Genomic DNA, 24,185 nt, shown 5'->3' with positions numbered 1-24,185 from the left:
GGCGTCGCATCCACAGCCTCTGCTGATTCGTACTAGGTCAGGACGGCTACCTAAGGATTCAATCCCTGTAGGGACATGACGTTAACAGTATGGCTGGGAAGGTTAAACAGTTCTCCAACTGGGGTCTCAGTCTTCATGATTTTGACTGTGGATCTGTGACCATAGAATCGCTTCTTGAGGGTGGTTTTGGTTTCGCCAACATACTGGATGCCGCAAACTCTACAAGAGATCAGATAGATGACATTAGTGGTAGTGCAAGTGATGTGACCCTTAGTCTTGTGTGTGAGTTGCATGCTGTGGCTGGTGATAGAATTGGATTCAACAATGTGGTGGCTGCAGACGATGCATCTCGAAGTACGATCACATTTTAAAGTACCATGATGAATGGGTGTATGATTAGAAGTTATATAGGTGGAACAGCAGCAGGCACAAGAAGGTTTCGTAGGTTGCGTGGTCGTCTGTAGGCTATGATGGGTTTTTCAGGGACGGCTCGTTGGAGTCTATCTGAAGTGAGGAGAATGTTGTGGTTGTTAGAGGTGATTTTCTGAAGAGGAAAAAGATTTGGGTGGGAAGTAACAACCAGGGGCAGCTTGTTGTCGCAATCTCTGGCAGCTCGAAGAATGGAGATACTGGTGTGTGTCTGTGGGCTTGGTGTATAAGTCTGTAGAGGGAGTACCGTGTTCCTTGCGAACAGTCACATCGAGGAAGTTAACCTGTTGGTGAGAGTAATCAGAGATGAATTTGATGGTGCTGTGGAAAGAATTGATGTGATTGATGAAGGTGAGCAGGCTATCCTCATCACTGGTCCAAACGAAGAAGATGTCATCAATGTAGCGCCACCAGATAAGGGGACGGCAGGGAGCTGTACTGAGCGTGCGTTCTTCAGGCGTTCCAATAACAGTCGCGTGTCTTTGAAGGTAATGCTTGTCCATGAACGTGAAGTTGTTTTTGGTGAGAACCTGTTGCATGAGAACTTTGATGTCAGAGATGGGTGGATAAGGGTGGGCCTTCATAGACAGGGCTGCACACGTGGCTGTGATACCTTCAGCATGAGGGATGTTAGTGTAAAGAGAGGTGACGTCGAAAGTACCGATGATGGCTGTACTGGGGATTTGGTTATTGATATCTTCAAGTTTCCTGAGGAAGGGGGTGTCATGGATATAAGAATTAATCTGAGGAACTAGAGGTGTGATGAAGTGGTCCACAAACAAGGATATCTTCTCGGTGGGGGACCCATTGACAGAGAAGATAGGCCTACCAGGGTTACCAGGCTTGTGAATTTTGGGCAGGAGATAAAACCTGGCTGCCTTACAGTCTGTGGGAGAAAGGAAAGAAACAGCCTTCTTAGAGATCTGGTTCCGCTGGTACATATCAGTGATAGTCTGTTTTATCTGCTGGAAGAAAATAACTGTGGGATCAGAGTCAAGAAGAGTGTAAATACCACTGTTGGAGAGATGACGCATGGCTTCTATGATGTAATTCTGTCGATCCAGGATGACAATTGCAGAACATTTGTTCATAAAAAACATATTGTAAAAAACTGTTGGTGTATCATAGAAACGAACCTAACAGTCTACAGTTAATGGCATTTCTTGAAACGACAATTCTATTGCTAGAAAGACATTCCTTCCTTTCAGTTCTCTAATATACCCAAACAAGTGCGTGCGTCCGTACATGCTTGCATGCGTGCATGTAGGACTAATTAACCCTTTGCCAAATTTTGTGTTTGCTTAAAAACTGCATGCTTAGGATACTGTGACGTTACTCCTGAGTTGGGCTATGAGTTTACAACTGGCTTTACGCTAAATAAACCTTACTTGTGTTATTTAACAAATGTATGTAAGGTTTCATACTTTTCTTTATGTATTAAATTATATGTCTCTACTATAACATTGTAGAAATGATTTCCATCATCACGGACGAAAACGCATCGAATTTCGCACTCTGTGATTGCCTAGCCCACTCAACAATGTGATCGATCGTCGTATTCAAAAGAAGTATTATGTCCACAATATATCTACATAAGATATTGCGAGTCAAACGGACACGCCCGGACTCGTTATAGATTACACATACGACTTCCACAAGAATAATAGCAACAGTGGAATTTGAGGATACATTTACCTCAGTCGGAATCTCTTTCCATTCTAAAGAATGGTGGTATATATACTATAGCTAAGACTGACCACGTTTTTCATTGACCAAAACAAAACAGTAATTTTACATCTACAGCTAACCTGAACATTATGTAGGTGGTTTTATCTCAAAACACGCACAGGGTGATGCATCAACCCCATGCATTTCGCAATTAATGACGATTTATGTAAAGCATTACTATTACAATTATAATCCATAAGCCCTTGCTGTTTTCTCCCACATTTGTGGTCGCTTAAGCGTCGTAAAAGTAACTGCTGAGTATTATTATTTTTGTATCCCAAAACAGCAGCAACACCAGCGGCAGCAGCATCAACGTTTCAAGGCATAATACCACCTGAAAAACAAATAGAATGTGATTTACATAATTATGTGACACCGGTACAAAGTCTACAGTTCCTATTACTCTTGTGTGACCTGTATGGGCAAACAATGTTGTGTATAGCCCCCTAGTCAATCAGGGGATATACACAACCTAGTATTGTTGTTAGTGACGATACGTTCCTCCGTACTGTGTTAACAAGTGTCTGTGAAGAAGTGAGTAATTATCATTTAAAGGGGTTGTTTCCAAACTATATAAGAACAAAACAAAGACCTGAACTGTGCAAATAACAACGAACCGAGCAGTGAAACAAGTTTCTGATATGTTGACGTCTCTCCAGAATATTGCAGCTATAACACGGCCCGTGTGTTTAATTTAATACTTTCGCTTAGTAATCCTTGTAAATATATCCCAGCGAAACTTGCAGGCACTGGTTGGTGTTTATTTGGGTTGATACGTAATGTGTTGGTGACACACTAACATATTCACCATTAATCGAAGTTCCCCAACCTTGATTAAAGCTAGCCGTTTGTGGATTGAATTTGTAAACATAAAATATCTTAAAATGTCAATTAGCAGCGCCTGGAGTATTCAAAGAACAAAGCATTGTTAGGGCTAGGGTTGCTTTAGATATTTTATATCATATTAATTGTATTAAGTTAGCTAGTTTTTTCTATAAGAATTTAACCAAATAAGCATCTGCATCTTATGTGTATGCTTTGAGGGAAATATTAGCATTCTTCAGACGGTTATCTTTCGAATCGCAACAGCATTCGACGATCGGTTTGTGCGGTACTGTGTTATGTAAAAACAATTATTGAATTTTTATTTGATGTGTCTTTTCAAATATTTCAATGATACTTTGCGAAACGGTGATAACTTATGTCCCAAAATCATCATAATCACCTGAAAGGTTCGCCCACAATATTCGATGATGTTTACTGCCTATGCTGATGATATCCGAAGTACTGATGTAAAAGAGTCATTTAGATTATTATACGTCTTTCCGAATCCATAATATCACATCATTAATATTTGAAATCATGATTGGAACACTGCTGGCAATAGGTTTCATGCATCATTTATTTATTAATTTGTATAATGTTTTGAAGAGAATATGTCCATGATAGAATAACATATTAATTATCAATCATGAGATCACTTCTGAACTAATAACACAATTAGGCGTATGAGCCAGTTAATGAAACATTTAGTAGAAATTACCTTCTTCGACCAAACACCGAAACGGTAGAATCAAAACCCTTGCCTAATTGAGACGTCACCTCGAATGTTACATGATCCCGACCTGGTCCACCACTAGTAATTTGTGAACTCCCACCTTTGCCATCACTCCAGTTATCACAGGCTTCAACGTATGTGATCACTTCATTTCTTCGACGATGGTATGTGAATTGATGTGTTTGAGATTCCGACACCACGCCAAATGTACTTTTGGATTCTTCATAGAGTAACACGTCCTTAGTCCGCTTTACTCCAACTTTGTGGTTGAATGATTTAGCCTGTTTCCTGGATAGCCCGGTATTCGTATCAGTCACCTGGGCTGCTCCATTGGGAGCATCACAACCCAACCCCATGCATAAGGAGCAGGGCTGGTCAGCGCCATGGTGGTCTCTGAAGAACAAATAGAATGTGATTTACATATGTGATACCGGTATAAGGTCTACAGTTTCATGTACTCTTGTGTGACCCGCATGGGCAAACAATGTTATGTATGTCCCCTAGTCAATCGGGGGACATGACATACACAACCTAGTGTTGTTGTTAGTGACGATACGTTCCTCCGTACTGTGTTACCAAGTGTATGTGAAGAAGTGAGTAATTATCATTCAAAGGGGATGTTTCCAAACTATATAAGAACAAAACAAACACCTGAACTGTGCAAATTACAACGAACCGAGCAGTGAAACAAGTTTGTGATATGTTGACGTCTCTCCAGAAGATTGCAGCCTCAATACGGCCCGTCAGTAAGTAAATACTTTCGCTAACGTTTCCTTGCAATTACATCCCGGAGAAACTTGCAGGCACTGATTGGTGTTTATTTAGGTTTAAACGTTATATGTTAATGATACACTAACACATACTCAATTAATCAAAGTTCCCTAACCTTGCTAAAAGCGAGCCGCTTGTGGATTGAATTTGTAAACATAAAATCTCTTAAAATGTCAATTAGCAGCGCCTGGCGTGTTCCAAAAACAAAGCATTGTTAGCTTATGAAACATAGTTTCACAATGGTCGTCGAAAAGTAATACACAAGTAGACATAAACCATTGGAGTATTCTTACCGCCATTACTACCGACCTTATGCTTCCACCGTCCCTTAGAATTTTACACCAGTAGTTAAATAAAAAGAATATAAACTTCAAAGGAAGCATTAATTAAGGATCATGAAAAGTACATGCTGTGGTACCTGTTTGATAAATTAAATTGTAATTCAATATCTCGACGTGCATTGCCTTTGTGAACTAGGAATATATCAGACACCTTTCTGTATTCTTTGCTTATTTTGCGAGGCTATTTGTCAGATATGTTGTAATTAGTTAGTACTTAAACATGCGTTTTCACCCTAAACGGAAAATATATGTTGTCGTGTTTAGGTGGCTTTAGAAATCTCACATCATATTAATGGTATTAAGTTAGCTAGTTTTACTCTTTTAGAAGAATATAACAAAATAAACATCTGCATCTAACGTGTATGCTTTTAGGGAAATATGAAACATTCTTCAGACGGTTATCTTTCGACAGGATTTGACGATCGGTTTGTGCGTTACTGTGATATGTCAAATTTTTTAATGACTTTTTATTTGATGTGTCTTTTCAAATATTTCAATGATACTTTGCGAAACGGTGATAACTTATGTCCCCAAAATCATTATAATCACCTGAAGGTTAGCCCACAACATTCTATGATGTTTAATTCCTATGCTGATGATATCCGAAGTACTGATGTAAAATAGTCAATTAGATTATTAAACGTCTTTCCGAATCCATAATATCACATCATTAATATTTGAAATCATGATTGGAAAACTGACGGCTATAAGTTTCATGCATCATTTATTTATTAATTTGTATGATAATGTTTGAAGAGAATATGTCCATGATAGAATAACATATTAATTATCAATCATGAGATCAATTCTGAACTAAAAACACAATAAGGCGTACGAGCCATTAAATGCAACATTCAGTAAAAATTACCTTTTTCGACCATACACCGAAACAGTAAAATCAAAACCCCTGTTTAATTGAGACGTCACCTCGACTGTTACATGAACCTGACCTGGTCCACCACTAGTAAGTTTTGGACTCCCACCTGTGCCATCACCCCAGTTATCACAGGCTTCAACGTATGTGATCACTTCATTTTCTTGACGATGGTATGTAAACTGATGTGTTTGATCTTCAAGCAACACGAAACATGGACTTTGTTTTTCTTGATAGAGTAATACGTCCCCATCCTGCAGTACTCCAACTGCGAGGTTGAATCGTCCACCCTGTGACTTGCATACACCGTTATACATATCAATCGCCTGGCTTATTCCATATGCAACCGTCGTGAGTTTACATGTAGCAGCAGCAGCAGTGCCGAGCATCGCCATGGTGGTAACTGAATAACAAAGAGAATGTGATTTACATATGTGATACCTTTACAAATTTTTCAGTTTCATGTACGCATATGTGACCTGCATGGGCAAACAATGTTGTGTGTGTGTCCCTTTAGTCAATCGGGGGACATACACAACCTTTCTGACGGCATTTCGTTTTTGGTACCTTTCTTTGATTGTTCCGCCAAAGCAGTAGTACATTTTACTATTGAGGGCAACAATGCCTTCTCCTTCCCATTCCACCTTAAACATACCAGGGGTAGGATTGTCGTTCCGTATTGTTCTTCCGTATTTGTACGTAGAAACCATTGATGTTTATTCCGTTGATAGTCTTCGTACAGGTCTGGTTTGGGCAAATCTTCTAGTTTTTTGGCTGCAATGGCAATAAAGGCAGATTCAGTGTCCATCTCAACATACTCCTAAAAGTTTCGTTCGAAATATTTGTCCAAGATATCGTAGTTAAATGGAAGCATGCCTAACTTTGCATACTGATATACGATAGAGATACATTTGTAGAGGTAAGTCCATCGCAATAGAGCGATTGGCAGATTCAACTTACAAACTATATGTCTCAGTTAACCCTTCGTTTGAAATTTGGTCAGTATTTCCAGCCAATGCTTTTGATAGAAGTTCGTTCAAACTTTGAACTGTCCACACGCCCTAAACTATATGCAAGAGGAGATTCTAAGAATAGCGGACCGGGTTTTCCAGCTTTAATTTGTCATCCATGCCATGGCCGCTTGTATTGGTTGTTCCATAGGCACCATCAGTAGAATTATTTCTATTTTGTATGTGATTCTCAGTATGCAATCTCCTCGGATCCTTCGTGTCAGCTTTGTGACTTTCATATTCCATCGGATCGGACCCTCATCCTCTTTTTTTTTATGTGGCCCTTCTCTGAGCGTCCAAACGTCCAATTGTAAAAGGAGGATCGGTGACAGGTGAGGATGTTCGTTGTCTCTTAGCAGACCGCTCGTTTTCATTAGACGACTAATCATGAGTATTCAAGTGTCTTACCAACGCATCTCTTCGTAGGTGTTGATCGTTCCCTCTACATCATGTTTACTCTGGTGTTAAGGCATTGCGTTTTGAAAAAAAATCTGTGACACGTCTTACAAAAAAGTCTCCCGCACCCACGTGTAGACTGGCCATGTGACGTTGCAGATGATGTTGAAGATTAAAACCTTGCGGGCACAAGGAACACATGACTGTCATTCTTACATTGATGCACGGTAAACTTGAACAACCAAGATAAAACAATATTGTAATTAACGTTATGTAAACTTGTAGATGTAAACGGTTTGAAGTCAAATGACTGAATAAGTCTTGGACGAAATCACTTGTCTATATTCATAACTGGATCATGTCCCGCTCTTCGCCGGTCGGTATATTCCACTACTAAGAGAGGTGTTTTGTAGTTGTGTTGCATCTTAAAGAGTCCAAATAAAATAAAACTGTTAGCAAACTGCTTATCCACTAGCGAGCCTGTGTAAGAGAATGTGTAAAAGCAAGTTGGCCTGACGTTTCGATCCTAGTAGGATCTTCTTCAGAGGCTAAATGGCGAGTGTCATTTGTCCTCTGAAGAAGATCCTGCTAGGATCGAAACGTCAGGTCAACTTACTTTTACACAATCTAAAAGAGTCAGTGTTTTGTTTCTCTCTAAATATTTTGAGAACAACACTTCACAGCACTAACCTATTTTAATTTAGTGAATTAATTTTATTTGTATTATTATTAATCCCTAAGCTATGCGACTATGCCGACCTTTCACCGTTGTTAAACTCGTCACCAACCTATTATTGAATGGTCTGGCCCAAAATATTGGGAAACGTCTTTTGTTGTTTGGTGTACTTTTTTCTCAAGGAATAATATTGAAACATTGATACAACGTTGGTCTGTTTGCTACAGCAGTACTACAACACTACACGATACACACTTGTTGTCAACACATACAGACATACACAATCACTCTTAGAATATGAAATTACTTATTGTACCTTATAAACAGACAGAACAGACCTATAATGAATTGGTTGTCTCGTTAGGCATGTAAATATGACAACAGTTGTATGCATACTTTACAATGAAAAGAACTAAAACAATCGATATGTCATTTGGTGGAAGGGCTTTGAAGCCGAAGATTTTACATGGAACCCATCGTAACATAATTCATTACAAAGTAAATGTAAATAAATGCGAAAATAGAAGAATATGATGTACCATTGATGATATAATGTGAACTATGAACATATTGTGAACATGAACTATCACCACCTTTGGTATCGGATTTACTTAGCTTCCTCGGAACGAAGTGGTACAGCACCAGTTGAAATTCATAAATTAAAGATAAATGTAAGAGGAGCAGCTAAAGCAAAACGCTTATCTTGGAGAACATTAACAAAAATATTATCAATACCACACGCACATTTTTTTTCATATTCATAGTTAAGTCAATAATTTCTGTGTTAGTAGTTGGTAATAAAAATAGAGATGTTGGGTTTGCCTCAGGAAGAAAGTCACGAAAATTTGAATTACATAGTGGGTTGTACTTGCAATATATTAACAAAATAGTTGTTGGATGAGTCAGCCATTACATGTTCATCGGTGATATATATAATTGTTATTCTCTTTAATTTTATCAATACGAGTTTGGGTGAAGTACGACCAAGAATTTTATAAATGATATCCAAAGTTTCCTTTAGGTTGCTTTATTGTTATTAAAACATTTCTCATAATGCATCTTTTAGCCAATCTGATAATATTGGTTAGCTTATTTTTAATACTGAGTGTACTTGTACTTATTAATGAAAGAGGGGGCGAGAATGATATTCTTATAAAGCTTGTTCTTTTTGGAAATATATCTTAAAATACCAGGTGTAATCCATGGGGACTGGAGCGCCTATGAGAATTAACCTCAAGTTCTTTAATAATACAATGCTTAGATATAATTTGGTGAACACTATCGACTAATAAATTATATGCCACATCTGCATCAGTCTCATTAAATAGAGGTCCCCAATCAAAAGAAGATAGTTCAAGTTTGACATTGTGTAGCGCTTTCGCACTACTATCCCACCTGTGGTAAACAAGCCTATTTGTGTTAACAGACAAACTAGTACCAAGATCCTTATAACAAAAGATGGTAAGTGGTCAATGAGTATCAATATCAATATTATCAATGAGTGATGAAGATGTGGATGTATTCCTTGTTGTTTATTATATTAATGGTAAATAATGTGATGAGAATACATTAAATCAAGAAAATGTGAAATATGAGGCAAATGGTCATGCTTCAAAAGATCAATATTAAAATCATCTTTAATATGATAGCAAGTTTTCTTTCCACTTTGTATGTTTTGCAAACTACCAGATAATGCATCATTTAATGCAGTTATTGGGACATCAGGGGGTAATAAATAACTCTCAAGATAAAAGTTTTATTGTTGAGTTAAACTTCAGACAAACATGGACTCAAATAAAAGAGGGTTTAATAAAAGATCATTTCTAATTACAAAAAGTACTAATTTATTGATAATAATTCCAACTCCCCCGCCACGTTTAACACTCCTTTAAATCACTTTCGTCTGAATATTAAGTTGAATTAAGATTAATGGGTGAAATATCATAATCATCAGGTCAAAGGTTGAGCTCCTGCTCAAAAAAAGAAAAATTATTTACTAAGGAAGGGTAATCTCTAGAAAAGTGTTATACATTGTGTTACAACAGGGTATAAGCATGAACTCTATACATTTAACATGGTGTAGATATCTCGTCAATCAGAACTAGTTGTTACTTAAAAAGACAAGAAAATAATAAGGTGCGTGATAAAGGTAACTATGCTATATGGCAACCTGAAATAATTCATTGTTGACTCGAGTGAAACACAATAAGTGAATTAATTTATTGATTTATATATTCAGATCTACTTACTGCAAAGATGACAAACAAATTTGAATAATTCCAAAAACTCAAACATGGCCAAATGTATAACATCAATAGGACATTAGCTATAACACGTAACGGGAACCCTCGAAAGTAGAGAATATTTTTATTTGTGTCTACACGGTCCAAACAATTACAGCAAGTCAATTTAGAGTCTTTTGAACCTGACGTATTAAGGCGTACGTTGGTGTTACTGTGAACGCTATATACAACAAGAGAAAGTAGTCTTACAAGGAAAATGTAAGTATGCAGTCTGTTTTATCCGAGAAACAAACAGTTGTGAAACTACGGTGTGTGTCTAGTGAAATAAAATTTATTTTCTATACGATAAGGTAATTAAAATAATACCAAGGAAACACCGATTACATTTGTGTTAATTTGTAAGATGGGAGATCACTCAACCTCTCTATCGACCGGTTTTAACACTACAAAGCGTATTTCGAAATACGCTCAGTAGGGCTTTGTCAGCTATAGTTTGGCAAGTCTAGACCCGTTTGTGTGCCGTCACACGTTTGAATACACATTGTGTAACCACAAACAAGTAACGTGCTGCATTAAGATTTCTTCCTAATATATGTCGTTTCTCATACCGTGTTCCTTCTGTTCATAGGTTCTGGTGATAGGGCTGTTCTTTTAAACGTTGAACGTATTACCCATTTAAGGTTACTGCACTGGAAAGAGATAGTATGAAGTGGTGACATTTGTCACAAAAGCTGAAGTTGACAATGTGAACATATTTATTCGTTATACCATCTTGCCCACGTCGTTGTCATATTATTCAACAACAATCTGAAGTTTTAAAGATTGGTATAAAAAAGGGTTCGGTCTGTTGCGATGAACATTCTCTATATTTCGAGATCTAATTTTGTGTAAAAAGTAAAGTCCCTCACAATATCGTTTTCATGCATATCTTATCCACCCAGCATAATGAGTCGTAGATTAATGTAAAGTAGAGGAAAATTATGTCATTGATGTAAGTTAATTACTGGCGTATAAAGGAGGATTATCAGCAGAGGACGGTGCTATTGTTTCTTCAAAATACCAACCAACAGTGAATCAATATTTGACGATGCTACAAAACATATAGTCCAACATAACATTTGAAAGGTACCAACGTATATTTTGTTCTTAAACAGTCTTGGAGAAATGTTTACTATAAGTGTGAGTTCAAAGCAAGGGTATGATGTAGCGTGAGTCTCTTACCGCAAAATTGATTACATAATGTATGTATGTATATGTGATCTTCCCGCAAGCAGGAACTCGCGAAAGAAGCCATGGAGGTTTTTAGACTCGCAAGCTGACCGAAGCCAATCTCTCGGCACACATCAATTTAACGTCCATGTCGGGAATTTGTTATTGAACAACACCCTTGCCAGACGACACACATTGCTGTCGGCGGGGAATCGAACCGGGGATCTCATGACTGGGAGACGCCGGCGTTAACCACTAGGCTATACACTCCGCTATACACTCCGCCATTATATGTAATGTAACACATTATGTTAGTACATACAAAGATGCCTGTATATAGGATGATGCTATTATAATCCTTATGTACCAATACGACATTGTTCAGTTTGCACGATTTACATGTGGGGTCAAGAACATTGGTTCTTATACTCAAAATACGAGACATCGTCATATGAACAAGACCTAGTATACAAAATAACGTGAAACCCACCGTAACATATTATTTCATATTGTTGATATGTATACGTTCAAACACTGACAACCCATTCTTGTGTATTATATAAGACAACACTTTACCATTTCTTAACAAGCAATATGCTTCTCCAGCATAATAAAAAAAACGACAGGAACCCACAAAATGAGATGACAACACTATTTAAAAGTTATTTAGTGACATTTTGTTTGCAGGAAATCTCCAAAATGTATATACCGCGGAACAATTAAAGAAAAGCTGAAAAACCAATCGAGTGGCGTTCGCGTGTTCCCCTAATACATGCATACAGTACTATAGACCGACAACAGTGGGAATGATATGATCTATGTATTCCAACCATTCTTTGCATTTCAAAACGCTTGGAAATCACGCGAATATACGCATTTTATCCAAACTGGCATAAGCTGAACGGTTTGTTGACGCCAAGCAATCCATCTTAAAAAACTCTTCAATATTTCGATATGACCTCATTTCAAGTTGTTATATATGTTAGTAGCCTTTGCGTAACAACTATTGTACTAGTCACACAAATCCTCCAGGTTTAAATGCTCTGAAATCTATTGTCGTTGCTTTACAAATGCTTGTCTCTGTATGAAAGCAGCAGCCCATTTCTTTAAATATCGCCTAACTCTTATTAGTCTATTTAGTTCTCTGCTGGCATTGCCTTGTCATTCGTTTTTTGTTGTTGTAGTATTCTCTGGTCTCTGAGTGACTTTTGTAGACTAGTTAGTATTTTTGCCTTATTTTAGTTATCATCTGGTAAATCCGGCTGCATTTGATAAATATATAAAATACGAAAGCCTATATATACTTGGACAAGTATACTTTAAAAATATATAAATACCTATAGGCCTATTTATACTTGTATAAATACCTATTTTTACTTTTCACTGTGTATTATGTACGTAATATCGAAATCAATTACCAACCACATTTACCCACCACAACAAAGAAAAGAAACTGCGAATGGTGCATGCTATAATACTAACACGGTTATACAAGGCGGCGTGATAATCTGGCCGTGCATTGCACCGGTTTAAGTATTGGTTTGTGTGATATCAATGTTTGAAATTGTTCATTATTCGTATAAATAGATTGCTTAATAACAGTCGATGTAACGCATGAACTACATTTCAACGTATTTTTTTGATCACGTTACTTCTCAAAACAACATCAGGTCACAACACTGGATTATTACGCAGGGGTTTTATAATCATTCCCATTTAAATGAAACACAAATATAGTTGTTGGTAAAGTTCAAGTATGGTGGAACTATTTTTTAAGGAAAAAACTTTTAGTGTTAAGAGTAGTATCGATGCCTCATTCCACCAGCACTCAAGCTTTTAATCTCATAATTCAGTATACCTTTCGTTTTCATTTTTCAGTGAGAGTGTTGTAGAAACATATTATACAGTGATAAAAATTGTTGTTAACTTACGATAACTTAATGTTCCATCAGAACAGAATTGTTGTACAATAACATCACATGTTTGTTTATTGAATCGTTATTGATTTCCTGTTCAAAATATTCTGTATAAAAAAAAAAACAAATTTGTAAGGTAAACATTAAGTGCCAGAAACAGTTGTAAGTTTGCAATTATTTGTTGTCCCTTAAAAAAGAGTTGCTTTTTATATAAAGAACACGCTATAATTGAATACCTGTTTTTGCACAGTTTTGGAGCAGGTCATGGGTCAGTTAAGGTTAACACAGGTCAAATCTTGAAACCCTTGTAAAACACATGATCGCAAGGTAGGTAACTACAACAGATGTCATATTTAGTATGTGGATTCCCCATAGTGAGTACTAGAGTCCTTTTGCTTTTGGTTAATGCCAAAGGTAATTTGGTGTCAGCAGAAGTCAAAGCAATTGAGAGTATATTAAAGGTTCACTGATTTTGTTTAGTTGGTTTAGCTAGAAGAGATCAGCAGCACTCTTGAGTTCTTTCAGAGGTACAAAATATCATCCCATCATATATAGCAATGTTTCCCTTGCTACTTGGATCATCTGTGAAGAACCTTGCCTTTAGTCACAAAATATATATTTCAATACTTAAAATGATTCAAGCCATGTGGTTTATGCTATTTTTCAAAACACTACATTCATACAAAAATAATAACTTAATTCAATAAAAACAATGTTCATTTAAAATTTTATTGCGACACTTACAATTGTAGGCATGTTCTATTGGGTTCCAGAACGTGAAAAGAAGAATGAACAAATAAACATGTTTTTGTTACTAATATACAAATAAAGCCAATCTCAAGTCATTTAGACAGTGCATGCTTCATAGATTTGTATTTGGTTGATATATCCATGCAAGGTTTGAGTCTATGGGCGATTCCATGGTAACTCGCATTACACTTTTTGCTGTTTTTTTATAATCCAAGTGCTGTGGCTCGAATATGGTTTAGTGTAACTCCTCAATTTTCTGTGGTGTTATACCCAACATTCATAGCTACAATATTAAATTATCAAGAATTATAATTGTGTTCGCCTTAATGTATGGTGCGCTTCCAAATATCGGTAACTCGCATTACGGAAAAAGGACACCTGAAAAATTGACACCGGTACAAAATGGCACTGTGCTCAAACAAAGAATGATTTCTTCAATTGTATACATGTACAAGATATCTACCCTACTGATGTTTATATATCAGCAGTAGAAAATATGAAACAACTTCAGATGTGGTATGGAGGGGGGAAAAGTCTGGTAACTCGCATTACGGTAACTCGCATTACACTTTTTCCAGTCATCGATTTGCTCTTTATTCATCAAATTCTTTGAAAGAGATATGCTCCAAAGCCATTTTTGAAACTCTTGGAAACTCTTAGAAACTGAAAAACTCTTTCCAAAACTTTTAACAACATTTTAACAACAATTTGCAAAACATCCTGTCAATTATATCAATAATAATCGAAGCTGATTGAACCAGAAAATCAACTGAAGAATTGTTGACTAACAAGATTGCAATGTACACTATTGAATTATCAATGCATATTTCCAATCAAGCCAATCCAAAATTGTTGACTTACAAGATTGCAATGTACACTCTTGAATTATCAATCCAATTTCCAATGAAGCTAATCCAAGCAATCTGGTAGCTCTCCTCTTCCATTTTAATGTCTCAAAACATCTACTGAAAGTTAAACAGGTTCACAACTTATATAGTGAATTACAAGAAAAGTTTCTTTGGCATGTTAACAAGTGATTGGTCCTTTGGAAATTTGTATTTAGGGTTCTTAGGAAAAGCATGTAACTAATAAAACAATCCTTGTTCCTAATTCTATCAGTATAATAACATTATCAACAATAACACAATAGATGTTTCATCATGCGGTATGAGGGCATGGTGGTAGCTATATATGGCCATTCTAGATAACCTTGAATGGATGGTGTTTTGTATCAAATTAGAATTTTGATGCAAACTTGAATTGGCCACAACTATTAGCAATCAAAGGCGTTCCCAACTTCTTTATCATCTGGCTTCATCGATAGGAAGTTTTGTCATCCCTGGGTTCGGCCATTTCCAGTTATCAATTCCCGTGAAATCCGGTGGCCTGCCTTATTTTGTGTAATTTGGGGATTTGAAATGCTTTGGAGTAAAGGTTGATTTTCACATTGCAGTGATTATACACTCATATTGGGGAAAGGGGTTTGCACATCATGATATTTGGGGAACCCACGTTTGAATTGGTAAACCACATCAATCTACTCCAACTGACCAAGCCTCCGCAATCCTGCCCCATCCCCCCAAGCAGCCCCAATCATCCCCTATGCAAACTCCCCGTCTGTCCCATCCCCTCTGCCCACCCCACTAATTCTGAGGTGCCCACACCCTTGGCAGCATCAGCTTTCACATCAAGACTAATTTCCATCAAGATGTTAGGCACATTATAATGGTCATGATTTACAATATTTGCCCATCCTTGAACATATAGATTACTATGTGATAGGCTACAGACTAATATAGCCTAAGCTCTCACAATTTGTCCTAAATATTGTACTAAGCAATTACTATCCCATGAAAATGGAGAAAGAATAGGCTAACTTTACTCATTTGATGATGTCACAGTTGAATGCAACTTGGTAGGTCCGTGATTCCACAAAGGTCAGGTGATAAAATCATCAATGTCTGTTGGAACTGTTTTAAGGGTCACATGTGATGTAATCGAGATTGCAGTGCATTCTGGGTACAGGAAGTAACTACTGTGCACACCTTATATAAGTATTTAGTGCGCTGTATTGTTTTGTTAATCAGTAGTACTGCAAGTGTGATTGGAATGATATATGGTAACTCGCATTACAGCGGTAACTCGCATTACTGGTAACTCGCATTACAGTTTTCAATGTCTATTTATATCTATATACTAGGTACATTTCTAATTCTTTCAACTATTTTTATACTCTTTACTTTGACTAGAAGCATAATATGAAATGGCAGGAAATTATCTGCCCCAGTGAAAAAAAAGAGTTAAAAACTTGGTCTTTCGGTAACTCGCATTACGCTCTCAAATCAGCTATGTGTCGTTACAGCCATATATGCCTACAAACCAAAACTGTTTGGAGGAATTGTGATTAATATTTTAATATATCACTAATGGCACTACCAATACATATATAACAAATTTATTTAGGGTGCTTTCAAATATGGAAATCTGAGACTTTGAAATATCCATACTACTTCCTCAAATGTTCCCTCAAAAATCAACATTAGTCAGGTATTCACATTTTTTGGTAGAAGAACGTGATATAGTTGGAAAAAAAAGTACATAACCCAGACCCTAAATGTGTTTATAGTATATTAGAAGCCAAATATGGCTGCAGAAATGATTTTGAAATTTTGGAGACATGTCCCTGTTTTCACGGAATCGCCCATATGCATGGTGAAACCAATCTTTTACAGTAATCATGGTAGAGGAGAAGTCACTAGTGTAGAACCATGGATTTCAGTTTGTTACCTAAAATTACCTTTTATTTATTCAAAACTGACTTTCATCTACTCCATTGTGGTAACATACCTATGTTAGATTCATGTACACACTCCCTGATGACAAACAAGGTATTATATTTTTAGGTAACAAACTGAAATCCATGTGTAAGATTATCTCTCTGGCACCATTTAAATTATAGTTACTATGCTACTCTTTTGTTTCATGTTTTTACTTTCCTAGTTTACAGATTACCAAATCGAGAGAAGAAGCGCTGTAACGGGCAAAACCCAAAGCTGGGAAAGCTATGTGAAAGCCTTTGGTAGATGGAGACTAGTTGGTGCTAAGAGGTAAACTCTGTTATTCAACACTACCTTATGTGCGGCTATACGGTTGTCAGACAGGTTTCATACGACATGATTGTTAAACATATTCTCTCTTTATTGTTCTACTCATTTTATGCGCTGAACGGCGCTGAACGGTGACCTAGCAAATATTGCTTCCTTTTTTGCTTGTAGAGCTGAACGTGATTAACGCTGCCACTAGTAAAGTAGGCTTCTCTGATCTTAATTTAACACTCTTCTCTAATACTGAGTACCAAGAAGGCCTTGGTTTTGTATGTCTTCGACATTGAATAAGAGACTCTAGGTTAGATGTTGCATTACCACCTGCCCTGTATCTGAACAGCAATGCTATTTTAAACTCACAGTAGAGAACTGTTAACATACCATCTAGAGAGGTGGCTGTACAACAGATCCTTTCACATGAACAGCCATAATATTGTATTTATAAAGAGGTAAACTGTTAACCCATTGACAAGTATTGCTGTTGCACAAAAGTTCCTGTAGTAGAACAGCAATATCATCGTACACATAGAACACGTACCCGTATGAAATGTTGTACACAAACAGGCTTAAAATGTTTCTATCGTGTCTGAGAGAGCTAAAGGAAAGTCCAGAGTGAATATCTTGAAAAAGACAAGGAAGTTAAAAGCATTGCAAAAAAGGGCAAAAGAGAATCGATAGATGGGCTAGCAGGCAAAGCTGAGCATGCAGCAGCAAAGAGGAGATTGAAAGAACTTTACATGATTACCAGGAAAATGACAAAAAGAAGAAAGAATTTGCAGTCATAAAACATAAGCAAAGGGGATCACTAAAGATGCTAGTGCCAGGAAAGAAAGGTGGAATGATCACTTTTGTTGTGTTTTAAATAGAGATGAGCCACAGCACCCAGTTACAGATGAACATGGGATAGTAATTGACGAAAACCTGGACATAGCCAAATCAGAAAAAACTTTATTTGATGTCAGAAAATCACTTCAGGCACTGAGAAATGGAAAACACCAGGAATAGATCGGATACATGCAGAAATGCTAAAGGCAATGATAAGGGAATGATGAAAGTATACCAGATGTGTGGAGTAAAGGTATTATAGTCAAAATCCCCAATAAAGGAGACTTGAAGGATTGCAACAATTGGAGAGGAATTACTCTACTACCTGTCATTAGCAAAGTTTTTGGCAGAAAACTGATTGGACGAATAAGGGATGGCATAGATAAACATCTCAGGAAAGACCAGGCCGGGTTCAGAAAATGTAGAGGGACAACCAAGCAAATCTTCATCTTAAGGAATATTATGGAACATTCATGTTAGTGGATATCAACTCTATGCCTTTATTTCATTGACTTCGAAAAGGCATTCGGCTCTGTACATAGACCAAGCCTATGGCAAATACTTAAGAACTACAGAATTCCAGAAAAGCTGTGCAGTGTTAAATGAAGGCAAGCTAACTGACTGGTTCCACATCACATAATATCAGGCGCGTATCGAGGGGGGCGTTGGGGGCGCGCGCCCCCGGGTAAGAAAAAGAGGAGAGAAAAAAAGAGAAGAAAAAAAGGAAAAAAGAGGGAGAAAAAAGAGGAGGAAGGGGAGGAAGGAAGGGAAAAGAAAAAGAAGAAAGAGAGAAAAGGAGAAAAGGAGGGAGTAAAAGATAAACGCCAAGATACCAGGAAGAGAAGAGGAACAGTCATAATTACAGCGCTGATCACTATTATATACACAGGGTAGCCAGTGACGAATCGAGGATTACGGAGGGGGTGTGCGCCTCACCCTTCCCCTTACACCGACCAACTCCATTTTTGACGTTTCCATTTTTACTCTCTCAGTAATGTAGATATCTATATATATACCGGTACTATATATGATAACGAGTGTGTGTGTATGGACGCCTTAAATTGTACAATTGTACTATGAAACCAACTGCGGCTGGTCTCGAACTCGACCGAGTCGTCTGGGAACATGACGAACCCATCACTTCTTGAGATTGTTCCCATCTGCATGAAAACGCGCGCCCACAAACATACGCCCACCCCTCTAATCGTTTCCCGATGAGTTACGAAACTTAATTAATGACCTTCGACCGTAGTAGAAAGACGTAGTAAAGATGCCTTCGGTGTATCTGGTAAGTAAAAAAGCACGGGAAATTAGGCTTAGATGGAGACAAAGTTTCAGCCGAAATTAGGTTTATGCTAAGGTTTGATTACTGTATTTGTACAGTAGTCTCCATTTTACTCCATACAGTATAGGGGAACTTGCCCACTCCCCCTGGAATATCACAAATTCAAAAAAAAGTTAAGCATTTGACATTTCAATGATTTCCCCCAACCGACAGTTCTCTAGTTATGTTAATTGCATACGGACCCATAATGCATTACTGAAATTATTGAAAGTCAAAATCCTAAGACATGAGATCTCAAAATAACCGATGTGTAAAAGCAACTTGAACGGGAAGTGTCTTTTCCGACGATCTAGGAGTATTTTTTTGGCAAAGAAATCGTCGTGCGCTCCGCGCCAACCGATGGTGGCGCTCCGCTTAGATAGTATCAAGTAGTGTGTTACACCTTTATGACGTACTGACTCCCCCCCCCCCTTGTAAACATTTCTGAGGACGCCCTTGCTTAGACCTCCTGATAGGGGCCCCTTTGGGCCAGGAGCCCGCCAAGCTCATCGTTACACCCGGGTGGAGCATTACACAATGAACAGATAATAGTTACTTATTTCAGTCTCCTTTCAACTATTCGAATTTTTAAAGCAAACAGCAGATATCACATCATATCAGTGAGCATGAAAATGGCGCTCCGGGATGAACAGCCTCTAACTGTAGATAGGTGTAGTATTCGGTTTCGGAAGTACCTTTTTTTTCCATTTCCTTCAACGAAGTGTTTTAGTAGCCGTTATAAGAGGTTTTAATAGATGTACACCAATTAATTAACTGTGTCTGAATTTTCGAAAATTCCCTGACCACCATTCTTCATCATTATTCCCTCCATGCAATTTTTACCGGTCTGTTAGGTGTTGAAGGTTTTCCTGTATTGGTTGTCCACATATGAATTTTTGTGCAACATTATGGGAATGTTTTGAAGTGAATTTATTCACGAGAATTTGTGAATTTTCAAATTCTGAACAAATAATAAAAACCTTGAAAAGTGGGGCTTACGGGTATTGTGGGCCGCGACGTAGAATCACCTACAAAAAGCAATGATCCACAGGAGATGCGGTGAGGTCGAACATGATGGTGACTGGTGACATCTTCCAAAAGGTTATGGATGAAAAAAACTATTGAGAAATTCTTGGTTCTCAGGCAGAAGTGTACATCTGGTTGGTCATTTCAAGCCTGAGAAGTGCCATTTCCGGTGATCTGGGGGGTATCAAAACCAGAAATTATCTTGTACGCTGCGGTGGCGCTCCGCTTAGATAGTAATTCGCGTCCCCCCCCCCCGGGTTAAAAAATCCTGGATACGCCCCTGATTACCATTGACATAATCATGATGAACACCCTTGCTAGCTTGGTAAATTTGGAACTATTTCATTATTCGCCCGCCTTGTCAGGTGACTGCACGGGATGTATCTTCACATGTCAATCATCACCAAAATCGGAATTTGGAATATGTTAATGAGCTTTATCGATGATATGTCGATTTAAATAGGTATATGTCAATTTGAGTTGCTAGAAACTGGTATAAGTCCAAGGCAATTGACTTCTACCGATTTAATTCGACATATCATCGATTTAAACTAGTAGATGTCGATTTAAATTGACATATACCGATTTATTTTACATATCATCGTTTTAAATTGGTATATGTCGATTTAAATATGTCGATTTAAACTGGTATAAGTCGAATTAAATTGGTATATGTCGATTTAAATTGACATATACCGATTTAATTCGACATATCATCGATTAAAACTGGTCACTGTCGATTTAAATTGACATATACCGGTTTATTTTACTTATCATCGATTTAAATTGTATATGTCGATTTAGATCGATTATATGTCGAATTAAACTGGTATATGTCGATTTAGATCGATTATATGTAGAATTAAACTGGTATATGTCGATTTAAATCGGTAGAAGTCAATTTAAGCTGCTGAAAACTAGTATATGTCGAAGGAAATTGGTATATGTCGATTTAAATCGGTATAAGTCGATTCCCCACAATTTGAGACTGGTTGCCCGCCATAGTGCTGTACTATTTTGGTAGGTTCTACTGCATACACCACTGCGCATAAACGTAAACAGTATACTTTATTCAAATTTCAAACCAATCCGTTTTACTATATTCATTACACGTTAACCCAGATTCAAATTTCTTACAAACATTTCAAATGGATGAGCGAACGATCTTGCTAGTCACTGTTTTACTGCTGATGTCGTATTTGAGGCTAATCCAACATCGAAGGCATTTAATATTAGGTCTTAACACCTAGCAAGGTATATGCGTAGGCTAATGTAACGTCATTATATGCTAGGCCATACGTAAGGCTTCTAGCCTTTTAGTAACTGCCGTAGCAACCGAGTCCAAAATCATCCGTTTCGAAGTAATCATAAATTACCGTTTTTTGGCCTCTTCAAAAACCTGTGAGTTTGGCGTTCAATGAATTATAGTTTATTAGATTTAAGTGGACTGTCATTCAGTTTGTTCTAGTCTCACAAACTTAACGGTGACTTTTATGCAGTGTTGGTCGAATCGGTGCGAAGAAAAATAAAATGTGTTTACGTATAGTGTCGTTAGGTAGTGTTTCTGTTAAGAAAGGCCCGGCCTGACATTTGAACAAACACAACGTAGGTATACCCATGGAGCTATAAACAGCTCCATGGTATACCTCACGCCTACTGCACGTTCAAAAATACCCGCCAAATTACAACTGGATAGAGCGGATATTATAGCTTAGTCGGAAATCTCAGGTCACCATAAGTCCGCGACCGTTCACATTACATTTATCAAGAACGCAAGAGGGATTGCAGAAACCCCGAAAGAAGGATTATTCTTAAAAACGCACGCAGACTTGAAGTACGAGTACGCGAGCGTTCACACAAACACACGCACAAATGTGTGCAAACACACACACACATGCACTCAAACCGATGAAAGCATCATACTTCTATGACATCGTGCAATAGCACAACATAATATTGGGTTGAAATTATCACAAATTCATTTCTATGCAGAGCATATTTTATTATTCAAAATGGTATCTTAAATGATTTGATTTAATATATGTTTATTGATATTTCCTAATTATTTTCAGTTGACTAACACTTTGAAAACTGTTGCTTTTTTTACTAACTCTTAATTGCCTTTAATCGCTTTTATGGAATTTATCTATCATACGTTTTATTCTCTCTTATTAAACATAATTGTATTTTATGCTATTTATACTGAAATGAAGGAACGGAAACTGAAACTATAACTAGATCTAACACAGCTAGGACATGTTTCTTTTGAATTTATGTGTGCTATGAAAAAGAGGTTCGACCCACACCCTCTATCCACTCTTGTTCAAACATATATTTATTGGATGCCACCATATACAAATTGAAATGATAAAGCTACCATTAATTTTTCATGCACAACCAACCTGAACATTCTGCAGCTTGCTTGCATTTTGTGTGCATTGAAACCTTAGCTTGTTTTAGAAACTTGTCTAACATTCTGCCCAGATGTTGATAAAGGAATGAAAAGAATGTAGTTTCACAGGTTTACATTAGCAAGACTTGAGAAATCAGCAGAAAGCTGTACAAATAGAAAAATCTTATATTAATACCAAGTATTATTCTTAGTAATGTTACTGGGATTTTAAGAGTTGCGCCAGCGCCGGGATACAACATCTTAAAAATTGTTTGCGTCCTCTCAGAAAAAACTTGCGTCCCCACGTTCCTCCATGAAAACATGCACTTTAAATTACCTCTACAGGAACGCACAATACTTAGTTATAATGACCCCTGACAAAAACATTGGCTTGTGCGCAACGGATATCCTATAGTTATAGGTTTATAATGTGCATATTGAAAATCATAAATGCAAATTATACAACTCATGCCTATGGAAACGTGGGGACATTAATATTATATGTATTATCTTAGATTACAAATAAATTCATGTGTTTGCACTGAAACCCTTTACAAGGTGTACTTACTATATAAAGAGAAGTGCAACTCATAGCAAGAATATTTTGACATAATGTGGTAGCCCATACATGCAATACAGACACAACTCTTTAAATGTACATTAATATTCACACAGATTGAAACAGATTGAAAGAGGAAGGTGCCAACTGCATTATCAGTACGCAGCTGGTACGTTACGGTGCCAGCATCATTTTAGTATATGCCAGCATTAATTTGAATTTATGTCCACATCAAATCAATTTTACGTAGACATAAAAAAGTCCTGCCTCCTGATATGTCGTCATAATTTCTGAATTTTGTCCACTGTGGCCAACCTTACACGTTGCAATCACATGAGAGCCTATAGTACAAACTTTGCTATCTCTACACGGGACAGCAACGTTACAATTAGTTGCATTGAGACCGTCGGTATAATGCGCTATATAAATAAGTTATTTAAACATAATACGTTGTGTTAATTGTGCACGATAAATGCAAAAAATGTTTGCAGACAATGGTAGGGACTATTAGCCAAACAAATCACAGAAAATTTGGGAACGCATCATTGACTGCTTTCAGCATAAAACTTCTTTGTAACGCCGGGAGTGTTTTTAACCTTGTACTTTGCGGTTGATTGTTATCATTTATTTGTTTTGAAACAAATTCAATCATCTATACAAAGGATTGGAAGAATGTTGGTTCTTTTGAGAAGTTGCGGTTTTTTTTAAAGAAAGAAAGAAAGATATTATTCCAAAAAGTACGAAAACATGTTATTGGAAACCTGCTCAAATACCGAATCCTGTGTCGTTGTACTCTTGTTTACACAATTTACACGTTGACACTGAGGCTTATATCTACGATTTGTGCAAACAGATGAATATTTTTTTTCAACTCCCTGCTTTAAAGTTGCAGGTAAAACGGCATGTCTTTTAAGTGTTTATATGAATGAGGAATTGTTATAACGGAACGCCATTACTGTTTTAGAGATGTGTAACCATTTTCTTTAAACTTTCCTAGCTTCCAAAATTGTTATTATATTGAATTCTTATACATGAACTCATACTTTCATTTGTG

General features: G+C 37.1%; 2 protein-coding genes across 6 annotated transcripts in view; one reads left to right on the top strand and one right to left on the bottom strand.

Annotated features, from left to right (window-relative positions):
- The window catches only part of LOC139969548 (lipase maturation factor 2-like), a 308,807-nt gene that overhangs the window by 145,617 nt on the left and 139,005 nt on the right, over nucleotides 1-24,185 (top strand). The gene's annotated exons all lie outside the window — the stretch shown is intronic.
- Nucleotides 476-24,185, bottom strand: part of LOC139969550 (uncharacterized) — a 204,661-nt gene continuing 180,951 nt past the window's right edge. For all 4 annotated transcript variants that reach the window (XM_071974642.1, XM_071974644.1, XM_071974641.1 and 1 more), the window contains exons 2-4: nucleotides 5,696-6,104; nucleotides 3,701-4,108; nucleotides 476-2,491 (exon numbers count right to left, since the gene is read on the bottom strand). In XM_071974642.1, coding sequence (XP_071830743.1) covers nucleotides 531-1,529 — 999 coding nt within the window. In that variant the 5' untranslated portion in view covers nucleotides 1,530-2,491; nucleotides 3,701-4,108; nucleotides 5,696-6,104 and the 3' untranslated portion in view covers nucleotides 476-530. The remainder of the gene's footprint in view (nucleotides 2,492-3,700; nucleotides 4,109-5,695; nucleotides 6,105-24,185) is intronic.

This window comes from Apostichopus japonicus, chromosome 7 (assembly GCF_037975245.1).
Source record: "Apostichopus japonicus isolate 1M-3 chromosome 7, ASM3797524v1, whole genome shotgun sequence".
Classification (NCBI taxonomy): Eukaryota; Metazoa; Echinodermata; class Holothuroidea; order Aspidochirotida; family Stichopodidae; genus Apostichopus; species Apostichopus japonicus.
Note: the sequence above shows the minus strand (reverse complement) of the source record. Positions and strands in the feature narration are given on the sequence as shown.